This window comes from Diadema setosum, chromosome 9 (genome assembly GCF_964275005.1).
Source record: "Diadema setosum chromosome 9, eeDiaSeto1, whole genome shotgun sequence".
Classification (NCBI taxonomy): Eukaryota; Metazoa; Echinodermata; class Echinoidea; order Diadematoida; family Diadematidae; genus Diadema; species Diadema setosum.
In genome coordinates, this window is record NC_092693.1 from 4,905,309 (window position 1) to 4,932,553 (window position 27,245).

The 27,245-nt window shown below is 38.7% G+C and overlaps 1 protein-coding gene across 1 annotated transcript; it reads right to left on the reverse strand.

Moving 5' to 3' along the window:
• Positions 1-1,870: 1,870 nt before the first annotated feature.
• On the reverse strand, positions 1,871-25,376 carry LOC140232476 (ribosome biogenesis protein bop1-B-like). The gene is made up of 14 exons (XM_072312569.1): positions 25,281-25,376; positions 20,178-20,349; positions 19,614-19,723; positions 18,750-18,965; positions 11,059-11,210; positions 10,047-10,266; positions 8,488-8,733; positions 7,356-7,517; positions 6,824-6,974; positions 5,188-5,507; positions 4,434-4,619; positions 3,753-3,855; positions 3,073-3,265; positions 1,871-2,215 (listed from the first exon to the last, which is right to left on the reverse strand). Exons 1-14 carry the CDS (start codon positions 25,338-25,340, stop codon positions 2,062-2,064), a joined length of 2,445 nt encoding a protein of 814 aa, XP_072168670.1. The 5' UTR covers positions 25,341-25,376; the 3' UTR covers positions 1,871-2,061.
• Between the last annotated feature and the right edge of the window lie 1,869 nt (positions 25,377-27,245).

The window sequence follows — 27,245 nt, forward strand, 5'->3', positions numbered from 1 at the left end:
TGGAAGGAACGGTTCTCTGCAAAACGGAAAAAGACGTGGATAGCGTGATTTCGGTTTTCAGGGTTTCGTTTGTCCCATGTTTGAAAGCGGCAATTTAGTCAAGAAATGGAACCTCGTTATATCCGATCAAATTGCTTATGTTTTTCTTTATCATGATGCACCGAAATTGTCCTCGTTATAACCAGAATCTCGTTATAACCGAACTCGTTATAACCGATTCGTTCTGCCATAGGTTTACACGCAAAGGAAAACGGGACCGACGCGATCACCTCGTTATAAGCGGTTCCTCGTTATAACCGAACTCGTTATAACGGGGTTTCACTGTAATACACTGTAATGCAATAATAGCATGCTGATAACTGATCATCGGCAAATGCATCCATTAGCCAATCACCACTGGTTTCCCTGGGCAGAGCACCCCCTACAGGATCGGGTACGAGAGCCTTCACTCTGTGTCGGAGAGGGATTCTGTGAAGCCAGACGTAGTTTCTGTGGAACATATCCCTGTCAATAAATACAGACTGATCTTTCAGTCTACAAAACACTGCCTTTCACGTTGAGTACATGTACCTCACCATCATAAGTTCAGATGCATCTGTGAGAATGAAGTAGCAAATATTTTAGAGGAGAGTAGCCCTCATTTTTGTACTGTCAGTTGGGCATTAGGCTGTGTTGGGTTTACATGTACCAGTCATCTGCAGAATTAAGCCTCCGGTGAAATATAAATCCATATCAAGAACTCTTGCCCATATCAGAAATGTATCTGAAGAATTGATAAAACTGCATCTTGATTCATCTGCTAATGATACAAACATGCATTTTTAATTCTCCCTACTCTTCCAGAGCATATGGGCTTTGCATCCGAGACCAAGGAAAATATACCATCATATATTTTCAAGATTAATAACAAGGAATGCAGTCAAATTAGAAATCTGTGGTAACACACAAGGCTCCTACGGAACTAAAAGTTTGATCTTAACATTAGCACGTATTTGATGGCTTCACAGTTCATAAAGCTTGATTTTATTATTACACTGGTGTGTCCAAAACTTGGTGTGCTGGAGGATGGGTTTATGTGGCTTTTACCTGTATATTATTAGTTAACAATTTCCAACTGGTTTGGGAAATAAGAACAAAGAATGTCACTTGTTACTATTGGGCAATGCAATCATATACAGTATCTTGGCTCAACTAGTATCATGTTGCCCCCATCTTGCATAAATATGGCCTAGGTTAAGTCATTACATTATTATAGTATCAGTCTAGATTTCATGAGCACTTAAGCAGGGCTTGACATTTGTGGTGGCCCAGTTGCCCAGGACCACTTAGAATTGATGTTGGGCCACCAAATTTCCAAAAGGCTATCTTTTAGTGGCCCAAGCTAATATTCCAAATGAATTTTTACATTTCTTGTCATTTAGAGTTACTACATTTCTTTCTTGGGACACCAAATTTCAAATTTCATAGATTTTACTGGCCTGAACAGGCCACCAGAGAAAGAAGTTAGTGTCTGATTTATGTATTTTTTTTAGGGTAACATCACACCAAAGTCAGATTTGACAACATGCCCAGCTAGGAAGAGTTGAGGACATTGTGTGAGGCTACAATTATAAAATGTCATGTATGGAATTACAAGAGACTTGGGACAAATTTGGCAGCTCTATAAAAAAGATGTTACCACACTCACGCCATAATTCCTTTATCATTATATTAAAACCTGTATGTGTAGTGTAAAATCAGCAGACTGGAACATAGTTGTAGTCTCTGCTGACACTTGGAAGAAGCTGCTTTGGTAGGAACGAGAACAATTCTGGGATGGAGATAACTGTATCTTCCAAGCATTTGATTAAATAGGATTCAGCATCTGGTATTATGCAAAGCCTGCATCTCTGCCCTATCCTTTGCGTGCAAAGACCTGAGCACAGAAGATGACCTAGGTCATGCCGACGTCAGTCAGTCCTAATACACTTGTATGTCGGAGTTCACCATGATAACAAGGCACTGAGAATGTTCTTTCCATGTGTACACGGAAAGTCTTCCACAGCTTTTTGTGGCGGGTCTTCATGTGAAGAGTCGTATCGTTGCATCGGCTCCAGCAGTGAATATCCATGGTTGTGAAGGGTGGAACTCACAGGCTAGCACACCAAGGCTATTGGTGATCACATGACCTCGAAGGATCTTCACGGGCACGATGAGTGGATTCTGGAGGAGATCACTGCAAAACAATGAGAAAGAAGTGAGAGAGAATGCCTCATTTCAAGATTTGTAAAAAATGCCAGAGAATCATTTTGTTCTGGAAATTTGTCTAATACATAGAATAAAATCCATAGCTGGGCTCGACATCAGTGGTGGTCCTGGTGGCCGGGAGCCACTAAAAATTCATGTTGGGCCACAAAATTTCAAAAAAGGCTTTCTTTTGTGGCCAAACGGGGCAGCTAAAATTCAAAATGAATCTTTATATATGATTTTATTTTGGGCCCCTACATTTCTTTTTCAGATCACCAAAATTTCAAATCTATAGATTTTAGTGGCCTGATTGGGCCTCAAGAGAAATGTGCTAGCGTTGAGCCCTGCATAGAAGTTGAGGCCCACTGGGGTAGTACTTGAAATGTAAAATATAGCATTCAAAATTGTCAATAAATTGTACAACAATATCTAACGAATATAACATGTCCCTCTGTGGGGATTTCTCTGTACATGTACTATGATTGTGCCTCCTCATATACCTCCACATTTTTCTTTTTAATAACATATCATGCCAATTCTATCACAAAACTACACATAAAAGATGAACAACAAGACTGCATAACACTTTACGTCAAGAATCAGCAACATTTTGAAGAATTGAATGGAGTACACTAACAGACATTGTGATATCAGCAATCTCAATTTCAGGCCCACTTCAGAGCTTTTGAAACACCATAACTTCATGCCATTGCCTATCAAGTATTAACCCATTGAGGACAGTTTGATTTTGCTACAACGCGCATTTCTCATAGATGCTTGCCCGAGTATACTAGGGACTCGTCCTCAACAGGTTAAGAATGAACAGGAATTGAAGCATGCACTCACTTGTACACCTGTCCATGGAATATCATAACAGCCCCATCATCAGAGGCAGAGGCAAAGAGTGGATATCTCCGGTGGTAGCTGACCTCCCTCACAGCCTTGCGATGGTGTCTCAGTGTCTGGTATGGCTTTGTAGACAGATCCATATCAAACCAAGACACTTTGCAGTCATAGCTTCCTATCAGCACGTTGTCACCTTCATACAGGCAAAGTCACAAAATACAAACATTGGCTGCAGAATGAGACTGATGATCTCATAACCATCTGATGTCATTTGATGGTACGAGAAGATGAACTGCTTACGCATCATAGCTAGGGTTTACACACTACTCGAAGGTGAAAACTTAACAGGGCAGAGAGAGATACACATTTTTGCCTGCATGACAAACAGTTGCAATTATTGTGAGATTCTACATACCGATACACTATTTCTAAGATGCACGCCCGACACTGCAGACAGGGTCCCACACTTCATGAAATGCAAGGACTGAGCAATATAGCAGGTTTTAGCCCAACATAATAAGCTGTACAGGCCTTACAGGAACATATGAAAACTGTCCGTAAGGCATAGAATTTTTCATTCAACTTTCCATGTCACTGCCAGTCAAATCTTTATTATTGGATAACACTTAATCAAATTGGTAGTGTTTCTATGGTAACCAATCAAGGCAACTTATCCATACCTGCAGGATGAATTGAGATGCTTGAGACCCATTTGGCATTGGAGATGAGCTTCTTGGTCAGTTCCTGTTTCAGGAGGTTGTACACCCTTACATACCTCTGGGTCTGCAGGATAGAAATACACCATTTGATGGGTTAATAATCCTGTGTTACTTGAGTATAACATAAATGTTTAACTGGGACTGAATATTTACTTCCTTAAAATGGGAATTCTATGAACTGAATAATCGAACTGAAATTGAAGGAGTTATCTTCATGTGCATTTATTTTTTGAGAGGTAGAAAATAAATTACATTGCTGCCAGAAAGGTGACTTTTATGGTATAAAAAGCATTATATCCCAAAAGCTACACTACATACATGTATCTGATGACAAACACATTTTTACCTTTATCATTGTACAGCTGGCCTGAACCAGTATGTTTGGTCACCACTATACCATAATTACTAGTAATCATAGTCATGATGATGGTGATAAGACTACTGTTAAATCATCATCTTCATCACTATCATCACTATGACCATCATCAGTAGAATCATTGCATCAATTTCAACATTGAACACACATTCGGTACACATTTGATTTACTGTTTCTGAACACATTATTTGTATATATCTTTGCCTTTGTAGCCCAAATGCTTGGAACAGGAAGGGGATGATTGTAGAAGAACGAACTAAACTCACAGCAACAAAGAAGAAGGGTCTGGAAGGGTGGAAGGCCACACATTGGACCAGTCCTTTGGTCTTCTTGAAAGGAGTCTGTGACCTGCGCTTAGAGAGCTGGTGTATGAGGACAGATGAGTTCCCTCCATCCGGTATCACTGCGGCAAAGTAGTCTCCCTTTCCGTGCCATGTCACCTTCTTCACCGCCTGTTGGACAATGGATGTTAAGATTAGATTGTCTTTTCATCTACAATACTTGCTAGCAAGCTGGTATATCAATGAAACTGCAAATGTTGTAGTAAAGATGGGCACATTTAAGATAAAAAGTGTACTGTAAAAGTGGATATTTCTGTGCAACTAATTTTTCACGCTCAGCCGGGTAAGATGAATTTCACCTGATTTAATTCCACGGAATCAAGATATCAACTACTGGAAAGTAAGGCAGGCAAAAATATTTGTGTGATTTAATTTCACGCATGTTTCTGGTTGCGCGAAATGTGCAAAAATTTCAACATCGCAAAAATAACTACTTTTACATTAATTCTAGTGCCCAGTATGACACAGTGTACATGCCATTTGTGATATTGACAGAAATGTGCACATTTGACAAGAATCACCTTAATCGAAGACATCAACAGAAGATGTCAACACCTCTGTCGGTCACAATTTCCAAAAGCTCCCCCATTCTCTGTTCTCATCAAAGAATATCGACAAATATAAAGATTACCATCATAATTGATGCTATTCTCATTGTCTTGGAATATTTTGTGTGTACCTTGAAATGTTTAAGCTGCAACCTGATGCCTTTCTCTTTCTCCTCCTCATCCTCCGTCACAACCCACTCCACCAGGGGTGAGGTCTTCAGCTCCTCCGGCCTCTCGTACCCCTCGATCAGACGGTCCGTTCCCGAGGAAACCATCTTGTCGCCGAGTTGGGGATTGATGATGTAGATCATCGTCTCTGCACACGCTGCCACCAAGCAGACAGCAGGGTTTGGACACCAAGCAACAGACACCGGCGTGTCTGGGAGGTCCACTGTCTTCATACAGCGGCCTGTGGACACCTCCCAAAACCTCAGTGTCTTGTCATCTGAGCCTGGAAAAGTTACAGTCACAAATTATTGATAAGAGTGTCAATATAACTTGAAAAATAAATGACATTATGCTGTCATGACTGCAGTGACAGTAAAACCAACATATGGCTCTTCATCACAAAGTGTATGAGCAGAAGACAGGGCACCATCCACCATCCTCAAGGCCTGTGCTCCTGAGATACATCCATGGGTTAACTGTGTGTTAAAGACACCACTAACAACAGGCTGCAGGCATGTGTGATACTGTGGAGACTGCCCAATACTTTGCCTAAATAAAGAAAACTGCACTTCACAAAATTTCTGTTGGCATGCACAAAGGTGTGCAAAATGGCATACAGCTCATAAAGCTTATGTCAAGGCCATTGGTATAGGGTGCCAACTGTCAACAGTACCAACATTGTTACACAGCCTATTTCTTGTTTCATGTAAAATTGGCTGACTTATTTATATTCCATGCTGGAAGACAACTCTGATATATCTTCACAAAGAATCAAGATTCTCAGTGAAGGCAATTCATTTCTTTCATTTGTGATCTACTTACACAACTCTCAATCAAAATGGTTTAATTCAACCTCCCCCCCCCCCCCCCCCCCCCGAGATCTCGGCCGTCGATCGCGCTATCATCATGAAAGTTGGCACATGCATTACCTGTGGCGTAATCTACCAAACTATACAAAAAGAAATGGAAATTTTCATTATATTAATTAATTATGCTAATAAATGCATAAAAAATACATTTTACTCTAAATCAGAAAATAAAGCTCCTAGAATCCTAATTTTTAGTGATAACATTTTTTGTAGCATTCCGAACAATGTACTCGAAAAAAAAACCTGGTATCAAAATTAATTTCTTATGTATTTTATTGTTTTATGAATTTCTTATGTATTTCCTTGTTTATCGACTTTTTGTTTTATCATTTCTTTTTTGCAAAATTTATGACAGAACCTATTTCAAGCATAATCATGCTGAAAATAATTGATTTCAGCCTATGAAAGTGAAAATAATCATATCTTTATGAATAAGGTGAGAGAACTCCATTTGCATAGACTTTATGCACAAAATCACATTTTTGAGCCATTTTCGGTCTGACAGGCATGTATAAAAGGACGTGCAACGTTGTAACAGTATGAGCAATTTTCATGAAAATGGTGTCAAAAGTTGTGCGAGACTTGAAAAATTTCGCGTGGCGGAATAGTCACGAAAAATGTCGGGGGGGGGGGGGTTGATTCAACCCCCCTGGTCCTTTTAGGGTTAATACAAGATGTTTGTCGCAAAAATCAAGGATCACCCTCATATGATTTGTAGGACTAGACTGACCTGAGGCCATCCATTGACCACTTGGGTCCACACTGATGGAGCGGATGTAGCTCTTGTGACCCTCGTAGACAATGGACTGTGTGGTGGGGAAGGGCTGCAGGTCCTTGGGGCGTGGCAGTTTCGGCAGCAGTTCCTCCGGCTCAACTTGCACCTGATGCAAACCAGGATTGAGACATTTGAAACAAGTCACTTTCCATTAAGTAGGGTAATTTCCATGACTACCCCTTTTACCCTGTATTCTTCAAATCTATACTCTCTGAAATCACATATGAAGTGATGAAATGACAGAGGCAGAGAAGGGAGAAAGCAACAAAAAAAAAAAAAGAAAAAAAAAAAGAAAAAGAAGTAAAATGAACCCTTTTGGTCTTTACCATCAAATCATTGGTTGAATAAAATTTTGGAAAGTTCACAGGCTATTCTGGTATGCTCAAAAGTCATTTTGGAATGCTAACAAGCCCTATTGAAAAGATCACAGATCATCATGAAATGTCAAGGTCATCATGGAAGTCTCAAAGGTCAAACAAAAACTCACCCTCATTCTCCTCTGGCGGGGACAGAGGTAGAGGTCAAGGCAGCGCTCAAAGCGATCCTGGATGAAGCGTGGGTAGTACGGAACCTTGCGCAGACAGTCATACTTTTTGGGCAAGAAGTCTGTTTTTCTGTCCTCTGGATCCTCTTCATTCCAAGCCAGAATCTAAGTTAAACAATTCAAAGCATTGTTCAAACCTTCTTACATCAACTAGCTCTAAAATGGTTATTTACTTTCATGGTTTTATTAACCCTTTATGTGCCACGTTCGCACGCCCGACTCAGTCGATGGCGTGCCAACTTCGCATATTCTGCTCAACAAACAAAGCCGCCAAGACCGATCGATAAACCGCTAATCCTGCGGCACAATGAAAGCGTTTCTTGTGCTTTTGTTCCTCTCGTATACGACTTGCATTCTATGTGGTGGTCGATTATCAAGCGATGTTCCCAACTAGATTTGCTCGTACATTCTAAGTTTCTGTCTTTACAATAATGTAACAACTGGTCATTCAAAAGAAAAATTGAAAATAGATTCGTCATACAATTTATATCGTAACAAAGCTTGGCATTTCTCCTTGGCTTTGCCTACTATTATGCCCATCTTAACAGAAATGTGTAGAAGTTATACAGATCGGAAAAGCAGAATTCTTTATCAAAGCATGACTATCTTCGTGTCTCAGAATAACGTGGCACACAGGGGGTTTCCACCATGGCACATAAAGAGTTAATACACACTAGCAGATTTTCATAGTCAGTTTGCAGCACTACATTTTCATAGCTACATGTCGTTTTAACATCATGTAATGGAAAATCCTTTCTTATATCTTTATCTGTGAATATAACATCAATTAATTCTATTGTGACAAGGTAATGGTTCTCTTGCTATCAGTCACACCTATAAATCTCTTACTCATTTTACTTTACATTTGACTCATTACCCGTCCCCCTCCCCATAGTATAGCCTTTCACATATCGATTGGAATTTTTAATCGTCTGTTCTCTGTCATATTAATGGCAATATCATAAACTGAGATATTTAACTGATGATGTTTTGAATAAAGGGACACAAATGTTCAAGAATAACAACAGAAAACAATAAATTGTAGCACGTCATTCACAAGTGGCCAACATCTTACCTCTTCCTCTGTGGGGAGGTACTCTGGTAGAGGGTTGTAGGATTCCTCGTGGCCTGGCAGTTTCAGCTTGGGTGCTGCTATGTGGGCGTGGTGGCGCTTGGACAGCTTGATGTTCTCCTCATCACCCCAAAGGTCATAGAACTTTGGACCTTTCTTCTCCTCCTCCTCCTTCTTCCTCCTCTCTGCCTCCAACTCGCTGGGAAGTTTCATCCAGCCCATCTTCATGGCATGCACCAGTTTGCTCACCTGATGTATTAAATCATTAATATCACAGTTTACCAGCATGCTTCGGAATGTGGCTGAACAAGACCAGAGAGATTGCCTAAATTATCTAATGGCCCTGTTTAAAGACCACATCCTTAACACACTGATGATCATACAGAATACAAACACTGTGTTGTGTGATCTACTGAAAACAAAGACCAAAAATGTTCAGACTAGTCTTCTCTCTATCCACAATCAGGGATGACATTGACTTCTGTCCATTACAAAACTGCATTTCTCTCATATATGATATCATGCAGCCATACATCTCGTGCCTCAAAATTGTTACTATCCCCAAAACATGCACATGTCCTCTTTAACCCTAAAAGGGCCGGGGGGGGGGGGGCGGAATCCGCCCCCCCTCGACGTTTCGCGCTATAATTCTGTAACGCGAGAAGGCCTCATCGCGAGGCTTCTTGACTTTCTTCGTTCAAGTCTCGCGCAACTTTCGAGGCCAAATTTTCAACGTCCGCGCATACTTTTGCGAAGCCACGCTCATTTTTGTAACGGAATGTCGCTCCAAAACGGGCACAATTTTGTGATTTTGTGTACATTTCCTATGGAAAACAGTGCTCTGTCATGAAAGGCATAAAAACCTGATTATTTTTACAATTAATCACTTTCATTGATTAATTTTGTGCTAATTATGGTAGAAAAGTGGTCAGTGACAATTTCCAATGAAAAAACAAAGAAAAAACAAAAGTTGAAAAACAGAGAAATACATAAGAAATTCTGAAAACAATAAAATACATAAGAATTGAAATGAGTTTTGGAAGTTTTTGTGATGTACAATTGTTGAATATGCTAAAACTGATTTACAGATCAAAAATTAGACTCTCAATGCTTTTAATTAAGCTAAAATATCACCTTGAGATTAATTTGCATAATTAATTAATTTAAATTAGAAATTGATTGTTTCAAAAAATCTTATAACACAATCTTGTAGATTATGACGCGGGTCTCACGCATGCAAAATTTCATCGCGATCGCACCACCGATGGCCGAGATCTCAGGGGGGGCGGAATCCGCCCCCCCCCCCCCCCCCCCCCCCCCGGTCTGAGCATAGCCAAAAAAGCCCGGCCCCTTTAGGGTTAAAATAACAATGTTGCCTCAATCATGTCATTCACTAGTTTCTATTATCAAATTGAATTATCATAATCAAATCATGACTGTGTTATGTTGTTCAAAACTCAAACCAAATATAAATGTAGTAAATGTAACTGAGCTACAGTTTTGTGGAATTCATTACACTGTGACACCTCAAAAAGATTTAAAAAATAAATCAAGACTTCTACCTTGTCTTTCTCTGTGAGTGAGGGAATGAAACTGCGCTTGTGTGCTGGCCGCCTAGTAACCGGATGGATCATCTTCTCGTATGTGAAGTGATCGATGTAGTCTTCATAGGGGTCAAAGGTCGTTTCAGGATAGAAGCCCCGCTGAATCCTCTGTATGGTCATCAGTTGCTCCTCACTCAGAACAACATCCTTTCCCAGCTTCTTGTCAAACACTGTCCGCCTGATATGATTAAAAAAAAGGAGCAGCAATGTATTTGATTGTGTAGCTGTTCAACTACTGATGACTCTACCTCTTCAATGAGGTAATCAAGCCTCCTTAAAAAAGTACAAATGAATAACGTAAGTATTTAATTGAACACAGACCCAGGAGATTTTCATCATTATCTTGACATTTCTCATTATGTCTCTAAAAACAAACTTCAGTACAGAAATTCAGAGAATATGCAGTATAGCTGGTTATCTGCACCTGTGATGAGAAGTCACAATTGATTGATTGTCCACTTTGTGTTCACAAAAAACAAAACAAAGAACACACAAAACTGAGTTACAATAATTATAACTACAGTATACAATACCATTTTTTTTTTTGGATGCACTAAAATATTTGAAACATATATTCTAATTACGTATACATAGTGCAACAAATGGTAAAGTACATCATAGTCATAAGAACCAAAGTGGGGGAGCCTAAATCAAAAGCACAGCTTTTATTACTTAGGCCCCTGAAAACAAAATCACATCATAGAGAGACAATTATCAGAGAATATACTAAAATGGCTTGAATATAAAAAAAAAAAAAGCAATTAAAGCTGAAGCTCTGCTTTATAAGAAAGAGAGGAAGAGAGGATAAGAAATAGAAGGAATAGATAAGACAAGTTAAGATGACAGAGGAAAGAAGAGATAGAGAGAGGAGAGGATATCAAGCAGGATGCTGCAATACGGAACATATATTCACATGTACTCAAAGCATACCACACATGTAAAAGATTTTCCTGGAGCTTATATACATTACCAATAGTCTGGGTTGTCCATCTTGTTCAAGAATTCTTCCAGCTTGTCACGACCTTCAGGTTTGACAATCTTTTGACCCTTGACATCATACCCTAGATGCTTGTATCCTTCGTACCACTCCATGGGAATGTTGCCCACTGTATTGCGGATATCCTGGAAACAACAACCATATGATGTGTTGCATCATCATTAAAACATACAAATGGGGGGGGGGGGGAGGGGAAACTATAGACCCATGACGCTTGGATATTTGTTTTGTCACTTACAGCACTGCAATGGCTTATGGTTCTGGCATGGCAAGGTATGATTCTATGTATAAATATATAGCATTTCCTCACATATCTACTCTTAAAAGAGAGGTTAGCAAATAAAAATAATTTCCCAAGATTGTTTGGTCTGTCTAGGCTTCTGTAAGTTTTAGCCCCCCACCATGGGGGAAAAAAAAAATCATGAAAAACTAGATATATCGCTACGGCGACTGATATGCCTCCGCCATAATGCATGGTTCTCCTAATAGGTCTATAGTACAATGTCTTGACAATGTGTGATGACAGTTTCACACAATTGGCAAAATATTAAAATGACAGGTTTGCCACAAATGTGCTGAATGTTCACTTTCCTAGAACTACAAAATGTATGTTCAATTGGATGAATGATTAAAAATGTCAGAGTGCAGGTATTTGGGGAACTGATGATTTTTACTTGACTTTTGACCCTTTTATAAGTTTATGCATTGAGTAATTTTCAAGGTATTGAGAAAAAGTATAATTTCAGTATCAAATGGGAAAATAGCATTATCTAAACCTGGCCTTTGACCTTTGACCTCACAGTTCCAAAGAGAACCACTGTTAGGTTGAACATGCATAAATATGTAAGTTTCATGATGATACCTTGAGTTACTTTTGAGATATGGAGGAAAAAGTGCAATTCAACACTTTCACTTGACCTTTGACCTTTTGGCAAGAAACTTCCCACAGAATATATATCGGGTAATACATGCATACATCAAGTTAAAAAAAAAAAAAAACCTTCAGGCATTGCATAACCATAATTAAAGTAGTGATATTTTGAGGAGTTGACCTTGACCTTTGACCCCCTGACCTTTGAACCATGACCCCCAACTTCCCTAGATAATCACTGCCCATTGGAACAAGCATATATACTAAGTTCCATGAAGATACCTTGAACCATGGACCCTAGGGTCCATGCTTGAACCATTTGCGAGATATGGAGAAAAACATGAATTTTCAACCTTTTTTTTTCACAAAATAACCTGTGACCTTTGACCTTCGACCTCGTGACCCTAAAATCCAAACAAAGTATTATCCCCCCAGGATATACCCTCATACCAAGTTTGATGTAAAACCACCACACGGTTCTTGAGATATCGACAAAAACAAAATGGGACGGACGGACGTACGGACGTACGGACGGACGACCCAAAAACATAATGCCTCCGGCCACTTCGTTGGCGGAGGCATAAAAAAAATTGGTCACGAAGCAAGGCCAGTGTCGCACACACAAACAGTCCCTGTTAAATTTACTTTTTCATGTATAAAGACGGAACAAGTGAGGGCACCATCACCAAAAACAATAGCCGTCTTCGTTTTACCATAACACACCTTCATGCCAAATTTGAAGATGATCTAAGAAGAACTGCAGCCAGTAGAGTGCTCACAAGAAAATCTCTGCGGCGGACGCGGCGCAACGAGGCCAAATCCATAGTATCCTCCGAACTCTGTTCGGGGGATACAATGAGTGGATGACCTATATGTCAACACTCAGCATACTTTCACACCCCATGATAGCATACTATGCAAATGATATGCAAATGAGTCCATTATGCCCATTGCATATGGATATGAAAGACTGAAAATACTGAAAAATGTGAAATACATACACTTTGTATGACTACGTTCCTCTTTAACTGGAACATTTTCTCTGTGTGTACAGCTATAACTGTCATCTACAGAAACATTCAAATCCAAACTTCAAAACGTTACCTATTCCTCTCACACTGAGGACTATAATTGCAGTCTATAATGTTCGGAACAAATGTATTCTTTATCTGGTATGTGTTTGTTGTTGTTTGCCATTTTTATGCCTCCGCCACGAAGTGGTGCCGGAGGCATTATGTTTTCGGGTTGTCCGTCCGTCCGTCCTTCCGTCCGTCCGTCCGTCCGTCCGTCCTTCCGTCCGTCCGTAATGAATTTTGTGGACAGGGTAACTATCGAAACCTTTTGAGGTATCCTAATGAAACTTGGCATGTATGTGTATTAGGGGGTGAAGTTGTGCCTATCAACTTTTGGGTGCACATGCTCAAGGTCAAAGGTCAAAAGGTCAAGGTCAAATACATAAAATTTCACTATTTCCATCATATCTATGCAATGCCAGAAGATATTTTCTTGAAACTTAGTGTATACATGTATTACCCGATTAAGATTCTGTGGTGAAAGTTTGGGTCATGAGGTCAAAGGTCAAAGGTCAAAGGTCAAAAGGTCAAGTAAAAACATCAAAACTTCACCTTTTTTCTTTTTACCTTGGAAATTGTTCAAGGTATCTTCATGGAACATAGTATATTTACATGTACTGACTGGCAGTGATTATCTAGAGAATTTAGGGTTCATGGGGTCAAAGGTCAGGGGTCAAAGGTCAAGGGCAACACTTCAAAATTTTACTATTGCCCTCTTGTTTATGCACTGCCAGCAGGATTATTTTTTTTTTTTACACTTGGTGTATGCATGTATAACCTAATAGAGATTCTCTGGAAAGTTTTTTTTTCTTTTGTTTTTGCCTCAAAGGTCAAAAGGTCAAAGATCAAGGGAAAGTGCTGCACTAAGTTTTTCCTCCATATCTCGGAAGTGGCTCAGGTTATCTTGAAACGTACTACAGTACATATTTATGCATGTTCTGCCTGACAGTGATTATCTAAGGAATTTTAGGGTCAAAGGCCAGATGAAAATGGTAACAATTTACTATTCAATACAGAAATTCCACTTTTTCTCCATACCTTGAAAATTACTCAATGCATAAACGTTTGAATGGGTCAAAGTCAAGTTACAGTCCTTAAATCCCAAATACATGCTCTCCTATTCATCCAATTAAACCTAGGTCAAGGAAGGTGAACATTCAACACATTTGTGACAAACTTGTCATTTTAATATTTTGCCAATTTTGTGAAAATGTAATCACACATTGTCCACATGTACTATCTAGACCTATTAGGAGAATCATGCATTATGGCGGAGGCATACCAGTCGCCATAGCGACATTTCTAGTCTTCTCTGTTGTCATGCTTGAACATGTGTTATATCTATCTTTTCATTTATGAAGCGCCATGAGCACTAAAAAGCGGACCTGTGCGCTATACAAGTAGCCACTATCATCATTATTATTATCATTGCTACTTCTACTACTATTACTACTACTACTACTACTACTACTACTACTACTACTACTAATAATAATAATAATACTGATTGAACTCTGCAATACATCTTGTAAAACTATGTCTGCTGATTCTTTAACTCCTTTACATGTATCAGTGTTTTTTTGTGAGTGAATATATCGTCTGTTGAGAATGAGACGGGCGTTAAGTTGTCTCGAACACTATGGGTTTTGTGACAACTTACCGCCCTTATCATTCTCAACCGACGATATGCTACTGTCATACATTGTATTGTACATGTGTGAATAATGTGCACAGCTATTAATATTTACCAGGTACCATATTTTTTCCTTTCATTGATTTCACATTTTTCACAGAGGAAGACATTCAAAACTACAGAAGCACTCTGAGAGCGCAGACCTCCGCCAAGCATGCAGCTCATCTCCACCACTGATCTTGTTCTTCCATAGAAGTGATTTCCATCCATACATACTTATAGCATTGTGTGCTGAAAGTCGCCCAATTTCCCAATATAGAAGCCTTTGTTACGTCATAAACCCTCAGCTGCATGGCGCGCCTCGCCCTAGCAGAAACTAGAGCACGCACTAGTGCGCGCATGCAAACCTCAAATACGCGCAGCCTGAACTCCCAAGTTCATTGACCCTACATGCCAAAATATCAAAAATCCTTCATAAATTCCTCCAAAATTCTCAGATCACTACCAAAATTTGAGAATCTGTTACTTGTAGCAATCTAAACCTTTCCTGCAAGTTTCATCCAAATTCGTTACCTACTTTTTGAGTTATTTTGCACACAGACAAACTAACTAACAAACAAACAAACAAACAAACAAACAAACCAACGGTAACAAAAACATAACCTTCCCCCTGGGTGGAGGTAATAACACAGTAACAGCAGATTTGTGACAGAAAAAATCTACTTTATCTGCAGATTATCCTATCATTGTTTTGATAGCAGAAATTCTAAAGAATTTGATAGGGTTGGGGTTTTAGGTGGTATGAAATTGTTAAATGGTATTGTTAAATTCAAGTATCAGAATGGCTAATCACTTTCGACATCCAGCTGAATCCCTGCTTGGCAAACTGCTTGGCACACTCTCTTATTGCCACAAACTAGCATTAGACTAACATGAAAACATTTGAGTGGGACTGTAAGGACAGCAGCAATTCTGCTTAAACCACCACCTAGGCTTCAGTTTCTGTACCCGTTCACATGGGTGAACCGACATTTAAGAATTTTTAGCTGGCAGAAATGTATCAATACATTGCTTTGAAAGTGATTGCTATACAGAATCAGAGCGTATGTGAGTTTTGTCCTGGCAGCTCATATTACAGGATATAACAGTGGTTGTTGAATTCATGTTCATGGAATACAGCAGTGAACACAGAAATGTACACATGCACGTTACATATGATCAGGAGTTGATATTTTCACATGTTGTTAGATTTGCGAATAGTACCCAGATCGGAGAATTCCCACAAATAACCCCAGGAAAACAGGTACGGTATGAAGTCTCATTAACAAAGATTGTCTTTGATGCATTTGAGGTGACAAAAAATGATGTCAAGTATCAAAACTAAATGCAATCGTAAAATTTGCTTTGTGTTTGCTCTGTGTTGTGTCGCTCTGTGTTGCTTGTGTCGCTTGTGTTGCTCTGTGTTGCTCTGTCGCGATTTATACAGCGACTGGGCTGTGTATAGTTAGTGTACAGTGTATTTACATAATATGCACAGCCCTGTACAGTGTATTTTTTACATAATAATTGTATGCACAGGCCTGTCACATCATTATCACAGCAAGTCATGACTGTGTATAGTTAGTGTACAGTGTATTTACATAATATGCACAGCCCTGTACAGTGTATTTACATAATATGTGTATGCACAGGCCTGTCACATCATTATCACAGCAAGTCATGACTGGTACTCTGAGTGGTCTCAGTCTGGTGGTCCCTGGCTGGGCCCCCTGCCTTGGGCCAGCACTTAGGCTCCTGGCCTCGGCCCGGCCTTGGGCCCCGTGAGCCCCATGGGCCCCTGGCCCACTAGGCCTGGGGCCCCTGGGCCTGGGCTCACTTGGGCTCTGGGCCCCTGGTTCCGGGCTAAGGCCCGTGGCCTTGGATCCGGCCTTAGGCCCCACCTTTGGCCCGGTTGTACTTTGTACATGGTCTATGTGAAATCAGGCTTGTCTGTAACTGTATAATTACAAATAATTACAAATAATCACAAATGATCAACAGGTCCATACTACATATAGGACTATATGAATATATGAATATATACAATGTATGTGAATGAATATATAAATGTGATCAGGCATTCTGTTACGGTGTCAGATCTGCGGTCATTCATATATAGCAAATTTTATGCATGTATAAATGGCATACATTCATGTGTACAGTATGCTACTTGATTGAACCAGCCAATGGAGAAAGATCACACCATTGAAAAATACTTGAAAGACATGTACAGTTCAATGACTCATTGCTTGTTATTATGAACTCTGTAGAGGTATGCAGCCCTCTTCAGATGGAAAACATACAGTTGGCTATCAAACAGAGCTTGCAAAACCATCAACAATTTATTGAGTTGGATTTGTGTGTGTGTGTGTGTGTGTGTGTGTGTGTTAGAGCTATTTGGCTTGTTTCCTTTGCATGCATCATCACAAATTCCCGAAGTCTGAATAAAGTGAAACCAAGACCTTCATATAGATGTGCTGCATTGTAAGGTGCTGGGTCAGAGCACTACCATAAGATTGACACCATGGCAGGAATTGTGCTAACAGTGTACTATCCTTCCTGTGCATTAATGTTAAAGTGTACCAATACCCTGAAAATCACATTTTAAACTAGAAATGTCACTATGGCGACTGATACCTCCACCATAATGCATGATTCTCCCAATAGGTGTATAGTACAATGTCTTCACAATGTGTGATGACAGTTTCACATAACTGGCAAAATACTGATATGACAGGTTTGTCAGAAATGTATTGAATGTTCACTTTCCTCAAACTGGGTTTGCTATAATTGTCTAAGAGTGCAGGTACACATATTTGGGGGATTGAGGATTTTTACTTGACTTCTGACCGACCCTGTTATAAGTTTATGCATTGAGTACTTTTCAAGGTATAAAGAAAGAGTGTAATTACAGTACAAAATAGATTTTTTTTTTCATTTAAACCTGACCTTTGATCCTTAACCTTTGACCTCTGACCTTCTGGCTGGAAATTTCCCGGAGAATCTCCATTAGGTAATACAACATGTATATATTAAGTTTTAAAACTAATAATGCAAGCATTGAATATACACTAGTATATGAGGGAAACAGTAAAATTTTGAGGAGTTGACCTTGACCTTTGACCCCTGACTACATCCTGACCCATGACCCCTAAATTCCCTAGATAATCCCTGCCAGTCAGTACATGCATATGTACCAAGTTCTATGAAGATACATTAAACCATTTGCGAGAAAAGTGAAATTGCAACATTTTCACCTAACCTTTGACCTTTTGACCTTTGACCTTATGACATGAAACTCTCTCTGGAGAATCTTTACGCAGTAGTACATGTCTACACTAAGTTTCAATAAAATACCTTCGGGCATTGCATAGATATGGAGGAAATAGCAACATTTTTAGCATTTGACCATGACCTTTTGACCTTTGACCTCTTGCCAATGTCACTAAAATCTCCTCAACTAATTGCCCCATCATACATCATCCTTGGACCAAGTTTGGTGAAAGCTACTTCATCCAGTTTTGAGTTATCACGTAAACAGATAAATTTTAGGATTTGACCTTGATCTTTGACCTTTGACCTCTGTCCGATTTCACTAAAAAAAACTAACATGTAATTGTCCCATCACACATCATCCTCAGACAAAGTTTGGTGAAATTTGCTCAATCCAGTCTTGAGTTATCGCGTAAACGGATACAATTTCATGATTTGACCTTGACCTTTGACCTTTGGCCGATTTCACCCAAAATCTAATCAAGTAATTGCCCCATCATACTTTATACTTGGACCAAGTTTGGTAAAATTCCAGTCAATATTTCTCAAGATATCGCGTAAACGAATGCGGACGGACGGACGGGCGTACGGACGTACAGACGTACGGACAACCCGAAAACATAATGCCTCCGGCACCACTTCGTGGCGGAGGCATAAAAAATAAATAAGAAATGCATTTTTTATCAACCCGTACCACCAGGATAATATATACATGTAGGTCTTCTTACAGAAAAGGTTTCAAAGTAATGAGGGGAAAGAGAAACAAAATAATCACCTCTTCATCTGACGAATCAAAATCATATTCATCAACCTGAGCCGCGCCTGTCCTGTTATCAAGTGTTTCTGCCTCTGAATTCTGAACGTTCTGTGAAGAGCCTGACTGTGAGGACTCAACTTCATCCTTTACAGCCACTTCCTGTGAGTCCTGCTTCTTTCTCTTCAGCAAGCTTTTCTCTTTTCTTGCTTTGTCCTGGCCATTTTTAGGTTCATTCTGTCAAGAAAAATGAAGTAAAAATCAAACTAAACAGAACAGCAGAAGTATTTGATAACCGTCATATCAATATCAGATCAGCTACAATGCAGGTACATTCAGAGCTCAGACAAAAGTTTTTAAAATAGTCACCACAGAAAAATGTTAAAATGTGACATAACATGAGGCTAAAATTTGTTGGATAACTATTGAGAGATTACTGAGACAAAGTTCTGCATGTCACAACTACCAGCTAGCTATTAGATCTATATCATTATCAAGCATATCACCAGTCAAAGTGATAAATGCTTTTGGTCTTTCTTCCTTTCATTAATTTTTTGTGATCTTTTCACTTGTCCGAATGTGCATCACACAAAACCTTATATCTATGCTGATGGTAATTGATGCAAGTTCCAATTTTTGGATAAAACTTTGTGCTCAATGATGAAATGTTAACATCATACATGTTTCCATTACCTGGCATTCAACAGTAATTCAGGTAGCATCTCAATGACAAGGTACAATGAAAATGTCTTGGCAATATGACCATGGACCAGATGCTGACATACATGCATCATGTTTAAAACTGCATCTTCACTACAATGAATCCTTTCCTATTTAGCAGCAGAATAACCCTCTGGTAGCAACTGTGAAAGTTCCGGCAATCACCTCTGCTTCCTCATCATCTGCATCATCACTGGATTCATCCTCTTCCTCGGACATGCTTGACCCTTGACCTCCTTCACTGTCACTGTCATCGTCTCCACTGCTGTCAAGGTCTACGAGATAAGAGCATAGAGAAATAGGTTTAATGTATCATGCTGTGGACACAGTGTTTCAGGTACTCAAATGCAACTACAATAGGCTGTGAGGATCAAATTTTAGTTTACAAACAATATGATACAATACAGAAAAACAATTACATGTACTCACTACTACACAACATGCAGAGGAAGCATACATACCATATGTTCACCATGTGACCAAAAAACAAACAAGCAATGAAATATGCATCAGAAAATACAATATTGTCTTTTTCATTCATACAATAGGCTCCTACAAATGATTAAAAATGATGAAGAATAGCTTTAAGCCAACTCTGTTATCACTGCAATCAGAATTATATTTTGTTATGTCTTCATTATGTTTGACATCATTCTCATCAAAATACCCCACACTCACAAAGTTTGTAGGAATACAAACATCATCACTGTGGCAATTAAAACAAATTACCCTCATCATCATATTCATCATCATCATCACTTTCAAAGTCTTTGAAAGGATCATAGTCATTGTCATCACTGTCATCAGCATCTGCTTGAACGTCATCATCATCGTCAACTTCAGAGTCAGTGCTGTCCTGGTCATCATCTTCGTCAACAGGGGCATCCACAAACAGATTAAGCTGAAAAAAAAAAGAGATTTTAGATGATTCCATTGAATAGAAATGAATAAGAGATTAATTTCAGCCCTTTTTGGACAGAAGAGATGAATTTCAGCCCTATGGACTGAAATTCATCCCTAAGGGAGCGCTGCCTCTGGTGGCTCTTATAGTATACGCATATGGTGATAAGCACAATCAGGGTATGCAATCATGACTTTCTCACTTTAAAAAATTGTAACTTCTAAAAGAATGCACCAACTGACTTAAAAATTCACATGCAGCATGCTAAGACATCAGTAATCACATGTGGTAAGACAATAGCTAATTTCTTCTCATTTACTGTTAATTATTAAAGATCAATTACCAAAAAGTCCCCAAAAACCCATGTAATGCGTCAAAAAAAGCGTTTTACAACTTACGTAAAATCAAGATTTGAGGTCCATATTTTAAGTCTACCCCTATGTGTTTGGTATCAAATTAATGGATTCTTTCCTGGCATTGCTTGCATGCAATAAAAAACAGTGGTCCTTTCAGCTGGAGAAAGTTATGAGGTCGGAAGTTCCGTCCTGGTAGGAGTGTAATGCTGGCTTATTTTTGTGACATTGTGACCTTTTAACCCATGCTGTACAGCTATACATGGAGAAACAGCTTATTTTCCTGCTTTTCCTTAAAGTACTGAAGACACACTACAATATGATGTGCTGTTTGCCAATAAATGTTCAGCCAGTTTTGAGTTTTGAGCCATTTTCAAATGCTGAGGAAAATAAGTGCAGCCGTTTTTCAGTATTTTCAGTGAGGTATATCCTAATTTGACTACTTAGTCAGTCCGCAGCACGTATGCTAATGAGCCGTTCCGGCAAGATTTATTCAGCACTCTCGTTGACGATCTTTGCGTTTGAAAGGTGTCTCGTCGTGCGAGATTTTGCAAGACTTTGATATGGCTATGGTTTTCATAGTGTAGAGACTTGTACATACATTTGTCATGGCTACAAGTCACGGTAAATTGTTCTCCAGACTTTGACCTTTATTTTGATACTAAATTTGCGAATAACATCGGATCTTATCATGACTATATAATCAGTTGAATTTGCGTAAATTTTACCTGCTTTTCACGGAAGATTTTGTCGTCTAAAGTTCTTTTTTGGTTCCTGACCGGATTAAGCAACTGTTGTTTCTGATTTTGGCTTTTTCGTAGAGAGGAAACTTAGATGCTCATCATATGTTAGAGTCAAGGAGACGCAAGCATGATTTATACTAGTTTTTCCGTTTTGAAATGTCTGTAAAATTCACTCCTAAGCCGAAAGTATGCTCCGCACAAAGTGTACAGTGGCGCGAAAGAGCTCTCTCATTGGACAGTGCTTGCATTCAGCACTTGAACTACACGCGTGCCAAGAAACCGCAAGTGGCATGAAACCGTTATGTAGCAGCGTACTGACGTAATGCAAGCGCTGAATGCAAGCGCTGTCCAATGAGAGAGCTTACTCTTGAGATTACACGGTTTCAAGCTGATCAGCACTGACATCGATGTATACTTTACTGGTTCCTGACCGGATTAAGCAACAAATTGTCAAGATATTTACATGGATACAAAGATTAGGAGATGGACTACCAAATAAAGCATTTTCATTGAGACGCAAGGTGAATTTGATATTTTTTTGACGTCTTGAACGTGTACTGCACGAATGACTTTTTTCATCATTTTTCAAGCTCAAATTACGCTATGATATTTTTCATTTACAATAATTTGAGTAACATGTGACGATAGTTTACATATTTTCCTTGAATTTGATACCAAATTTGTGAACATAAGGTGTATTTTTGTTGCCGAAAGCCCAAGGACAAAATCCCCTTACGCAGCTCATTACGTATGCAAGCCTAGAGCGGGCTTGCATACGAGTTGAATAAATACGAGCGAATTATCGGGTGCTGCGGACTGACTGTACTTAAAAGAATCTTTTCCCCTTATTGAATATCCTTGTTTTGTTTTTTTTAGCCATGAATTGTACATATGTAGAAATCTATCGTGTGAAAATTTTAGCAAATTTGAGCAATAAGAACTTATTCTTTTATATTTTTACAAATTGCTGAGGAAAAAAAAAAGACCGATCCACGCCCATGTTATACTGCATGAAGGTCATATGATACGTGTTCAGTGTTCATATTTCAATGCTTGTTCAATTTCTAAAGATATCATAAGCATTTAACATAGTATTTTGAGGAAAATAAGTGCAGCCGTTTTTCAGTATTTTCAGTGAGGTATATCCTAATTTGACTACTTAAAAGAATCTTTTCTCCTTATTGAATATCCTTGTTTTTTTTTTTTTAGCCATGAATTGTACATATGTAGAAATCTATCGTGTGAAAATTTTAGCAAATTTGAGCAATAAGAACTTATTCTTTTATATTTTTACAAATTGCTGAGGAAAAAAAAAGACCGATCCACGCCCATGTTATACTGCATGAAGGTCATATGATACGTGTTCAGTGTTCATATTTCAATGCTTGTTCAATTTCTAAAGATATCATAAGCATTTAACATAGTATTTTGAGGAAAATAAGTGCAGCCGTTTTTCAGTATTTTCAGTGAGGTATATCCTAATTTGACTACTTAAAAGAATCTTTTCCCCTTATTGAATATCCTTGTTTTTTTTTTTTTAGCCATGAATTGTACATATGTAGAAATCTATCGTGTGAAAATTTTAGCAAATTTGAGCAATAAGAACTTATTCTTTTATATTTTTACAAATTGCTGAGGAAAAAAAAAGACCGATCCACGCCCATGTTATACTGCATGAAGGTCATATGATACGTGTTCAGTGTTCATATATTTCAATGCTTGTTCAATTTCTAAAAATTGATCATCCATTTCGAGAAGTGAAAATATGACATATATTCATATTCATATTATTATTATTATTATTATTACTATTATTTATAGTGCGCTTTTCCCACAAGGCCCAAAGCGCTTACAATCAATTCAAAACATGTACGACAGTATGTGTAATTGGATAAATGTTATATATACAGCTACGAACTAGTTGCTACTGAAATATTTTGTGATATGTCATGGCTATGTGCTGGTGGTGAATGAAAGGGATATTTATCAGGAATATCTAACAGCAATATCAGAGGAAAAAAACATTATCCTTTTTTTTAATGATTTTTTCCAATATATTAGTCATTTCAATGTAATTCGACACCCCTAATTAAAATGCTAATTTATGCACAGTTTAATGCAAAATTTTGACTCTTTCTTTACATGACATGAAAATTTGAACACTCAGCTACAACAAACAGCATAAAAAGCATTTTCACCAAGTTTTTTCATTTTTCCCCTGTTACGCAGGTGATTTTGCATACCCTGATTGTGCTATTGACCACATGCTCTATTTAAATAAAGCTGTCCATAATTCGATCATAATGCTGTCCAAAATCATTGAAAATTTGACCCCTCGCTACACGTAAGTTAAAACCTATGTCAATGCCTTTGCACACGGTCAAATTCTGGCATGAGACGGAGGTCAAACCTTGTCCTTACCTTAATTTTTTATTTTTTATTTTTTTTTTAATGATGCAAAAAGCGGCGCTCCCTCCCCATTAGGCATTATATTGTGGGAACACTTTGGGTTCGTGCTGGTCACATTTTTGAGATCGCAGTCATGCTGCATGTCCCATTTGTAAATCTTATGTAAAATTCTAACTTTACCGTCTTGTTATAGAGTAAAATATCCCGTTTGCGGCAGTTTAAGCATTGTTAAGGGTTTTTCCAACTTGTAAACAAATCAGGCAAATTATTTTCAACCATTTCATATATCATAGACAAGATTATTAATTAACGCAACTGTTTTCATAAAAGAAATTTACTATTGACCAACGCAGTTTTCATGATTTACCAGGGCAAAACCCGGCACAATTTTCGCCGATAAGGGCGATATGCGACGTAGTATTTCTGCTTGCGGCACGATGTACAATCCCTATGCAATACGCGCGTGCTCCGCGATCTGTAGCTGAACGCCTTCACATGTCTCGCGAACATTGCGTAAGCGCCAATTCCCATTGCGAAAGCACGTGAAAATAGCGGGCGCACATGCATTGGCCGCAAACAAGATCGCAAATCTGGCGGTGTTGTCGATGTCTTTCTCGTGTTTTTCTCATTTTTTTCGATGGTAACATCCACTTTCCGAAAAAAATGGCGGCCCACATTGGCTCGCGAAAGTTCTATTTTACGTGAGGATATGTTTTCAAAATCCATGAACATCGAGAAAACGACAAAAAATCCAGTTTCCTGGACCATTGTTTCTTGACTGTTATGTTAAGAAGTACCGAAAATTTCATTTTGGACGCGATATGTTGTCATTTAGGTGAGAAAATTTCACTTTCGTCAGAGATCGTGCCCATTTTAATGGTTGGTTTTTGTTGATTGCTAGTGTGTTAGTATATGTGTAGTGTGCATACTCAGTGCAGTGCTGTGTTTAGCGGTATATTACCGTGTAATGCTGTACTTGCCGCGAACGGCTGCAAGGCCGCATACTGCCGTAGTTCTATGTACCGCACTGTCCGCAGGTATCTACAACTTTAACCACCATATTGTTAACTAAATTTACACACAGCCCAGCCGCTGTAAAAACGGGGAGACGCGGACGCCGGGCTCCGTACGGCGTCTGGTCGGGCTACTACAACGTAGACTAGTTTAAATTACTAGTTTAAATTACCGGTAAATACCGGTAGGCCCTACTGCTACTCGTGTTTCGTACGCCGAAGTGTATGAGATTTGGTGAATGTTTGCCAAACACAAAAGTGAATACTTGGGGCTACTTCGTAACAATGGTCAATGGTAAGTACGCCTACTGCGATCTTCCCAAGATACGAGAACTGATTTTGAAATAACGTCAACGCAGAGATAAACCACTTTACAACTCTTGGTCAAAACACTTCAAAATAGGGTCACTTACAGAATCCGATATATCATTTTCTTGTCCACGTGCCGGTCTCTTTCTCGATTTCGAAGCCATGATTGCACTCAACACAGACGGCAAACGACGACACGTGCGGGTCATGGGGTGTCAAACGTGTGTGTATGTAATGTGTGGTGACCACTGTGGTACTGCTGTGGTGGTGACTTGTGTGCTTTGTGTGTCAGCTATCGATGTCCGCTGGTAGATGGTGAAAGAAGCCCATAACTCGGATGGTGTATGCCTGTTGCCAATTTGAAGTGGCCACAACTGAAGTGGCCACAACTCGGGGGACTGATTAGCATCTCGCCCATATATCAGATGAATATTAATCGTGGATCTAATATTAGAGATCAGTGATTATAATACACTGTACAACTTTTACCTTTATAGAGGTTTAATAAAAAACACAACATCCCGCTTGAGTTAACATTTTCCCCTCGAAACAATGATATATCTTCCCACAGCTCTACATGCTTCGAGAGAATTTACACATATCTTCTCGAAGACAATCTTGGGACTCAATGGCCGAGACAACAAACACGTGTGCAAGGATTGAGAAAAAACAAAAACAAAACACACATACACACATACACACACATACACACTCACACACACAAACAAAAACAAAGATTGTAGAGACCCAAGGTGTCTCGCTCTCATAAGTAGAGGCCTATTACAGGACACTAAGTTTCTTGCAGATTGTTACCCATTCAAGATCAAGAAGAACATGGTTAACTTGGGTCGATTGGGGGAATATACTCAAAAGGAAATGGTGTCCATATCTATAATCTATTACACACTGGCAATAATACCTGACAAGTTTGTAGCAAGTTTGATGCATTTTCAAAAAGAAGATAGGAATGTGGGCCCCAATTAGGGCCCTGATGGGGCACCACGGGCAGTGGGCAGGCCATGAAAAAAAATTAAAACTATAGTATTAACGTAGTAACTATAGAGTTATGAAATTGTTAAGTTTTGCTCATTTTCACGCAAAAGTTCTTGAACAGGTGATGTGTTTATATAGAAATGAGTGAGCTGATGACGTCATCATGTCACAATATAGACTACATATAAATTTGTAAAAGAACGGAAATTCAATTCTACTGCTTTCAAAATAAATATTAAACATTGTTATTCTGATATATATATATATATATATATATATATATATATATATATATATATATTATATATATATATATATATATATATATATATATATATACATACATACATAGCTTCCAAATAAAAAGATCAGTCAGGAATCATGATTTAAGACAAAACGGCAAAGAAAAATGGAAATATCATTCAAGCATTTGAAACATAATTTTCATGATTTATAACTCTTACTCTTACTCTTTGTACAACCTCCTATGGAAACGTCAATATACGTCGTGTAAATTGCACACAAACGATGTTTTTATAAATTAGCGGGCTCTCGCTTCCGTATACGCTCGTTCGCATGTCTAGCAGCCCAGGCGATAACGTGAAAATGTTCCTGCAATGACTTTTGTTAGCATGGTTAGTCATATGGAACCATTCATGCAGATCATGCTCAGTATAGAGGAAGGTGCATTCTTAAAATGCCTTTTGTTAATCAACATCAGTCCAATTAGCAATGAATGACAAGACAGTGAGATCACGTGCTGAATCTTGGTTTAGAAGGTGTGTGTGTGTGTTTTTTTTTTTTTGCACATAATTATATTTATGAAATCTTGAGAAACACGCAGTAGATATACAATGTATTACGAAAAAGTACATGCATAATGTGCAACTTACTAGTACATAATACATTTAGGTATTCATTTTGCCACAAACAGCCTACTGTAAAACCAGAATATGTTTGCGTGAAATTTAATTTCGCGAATTTCGTGAGAACTAAGATTCTCGAAATTAAAATGGCCACGAAAGTTCTTGTCTACACTACTATGCTTTGAATGCCAGTGGCAATTCGGGAAAATT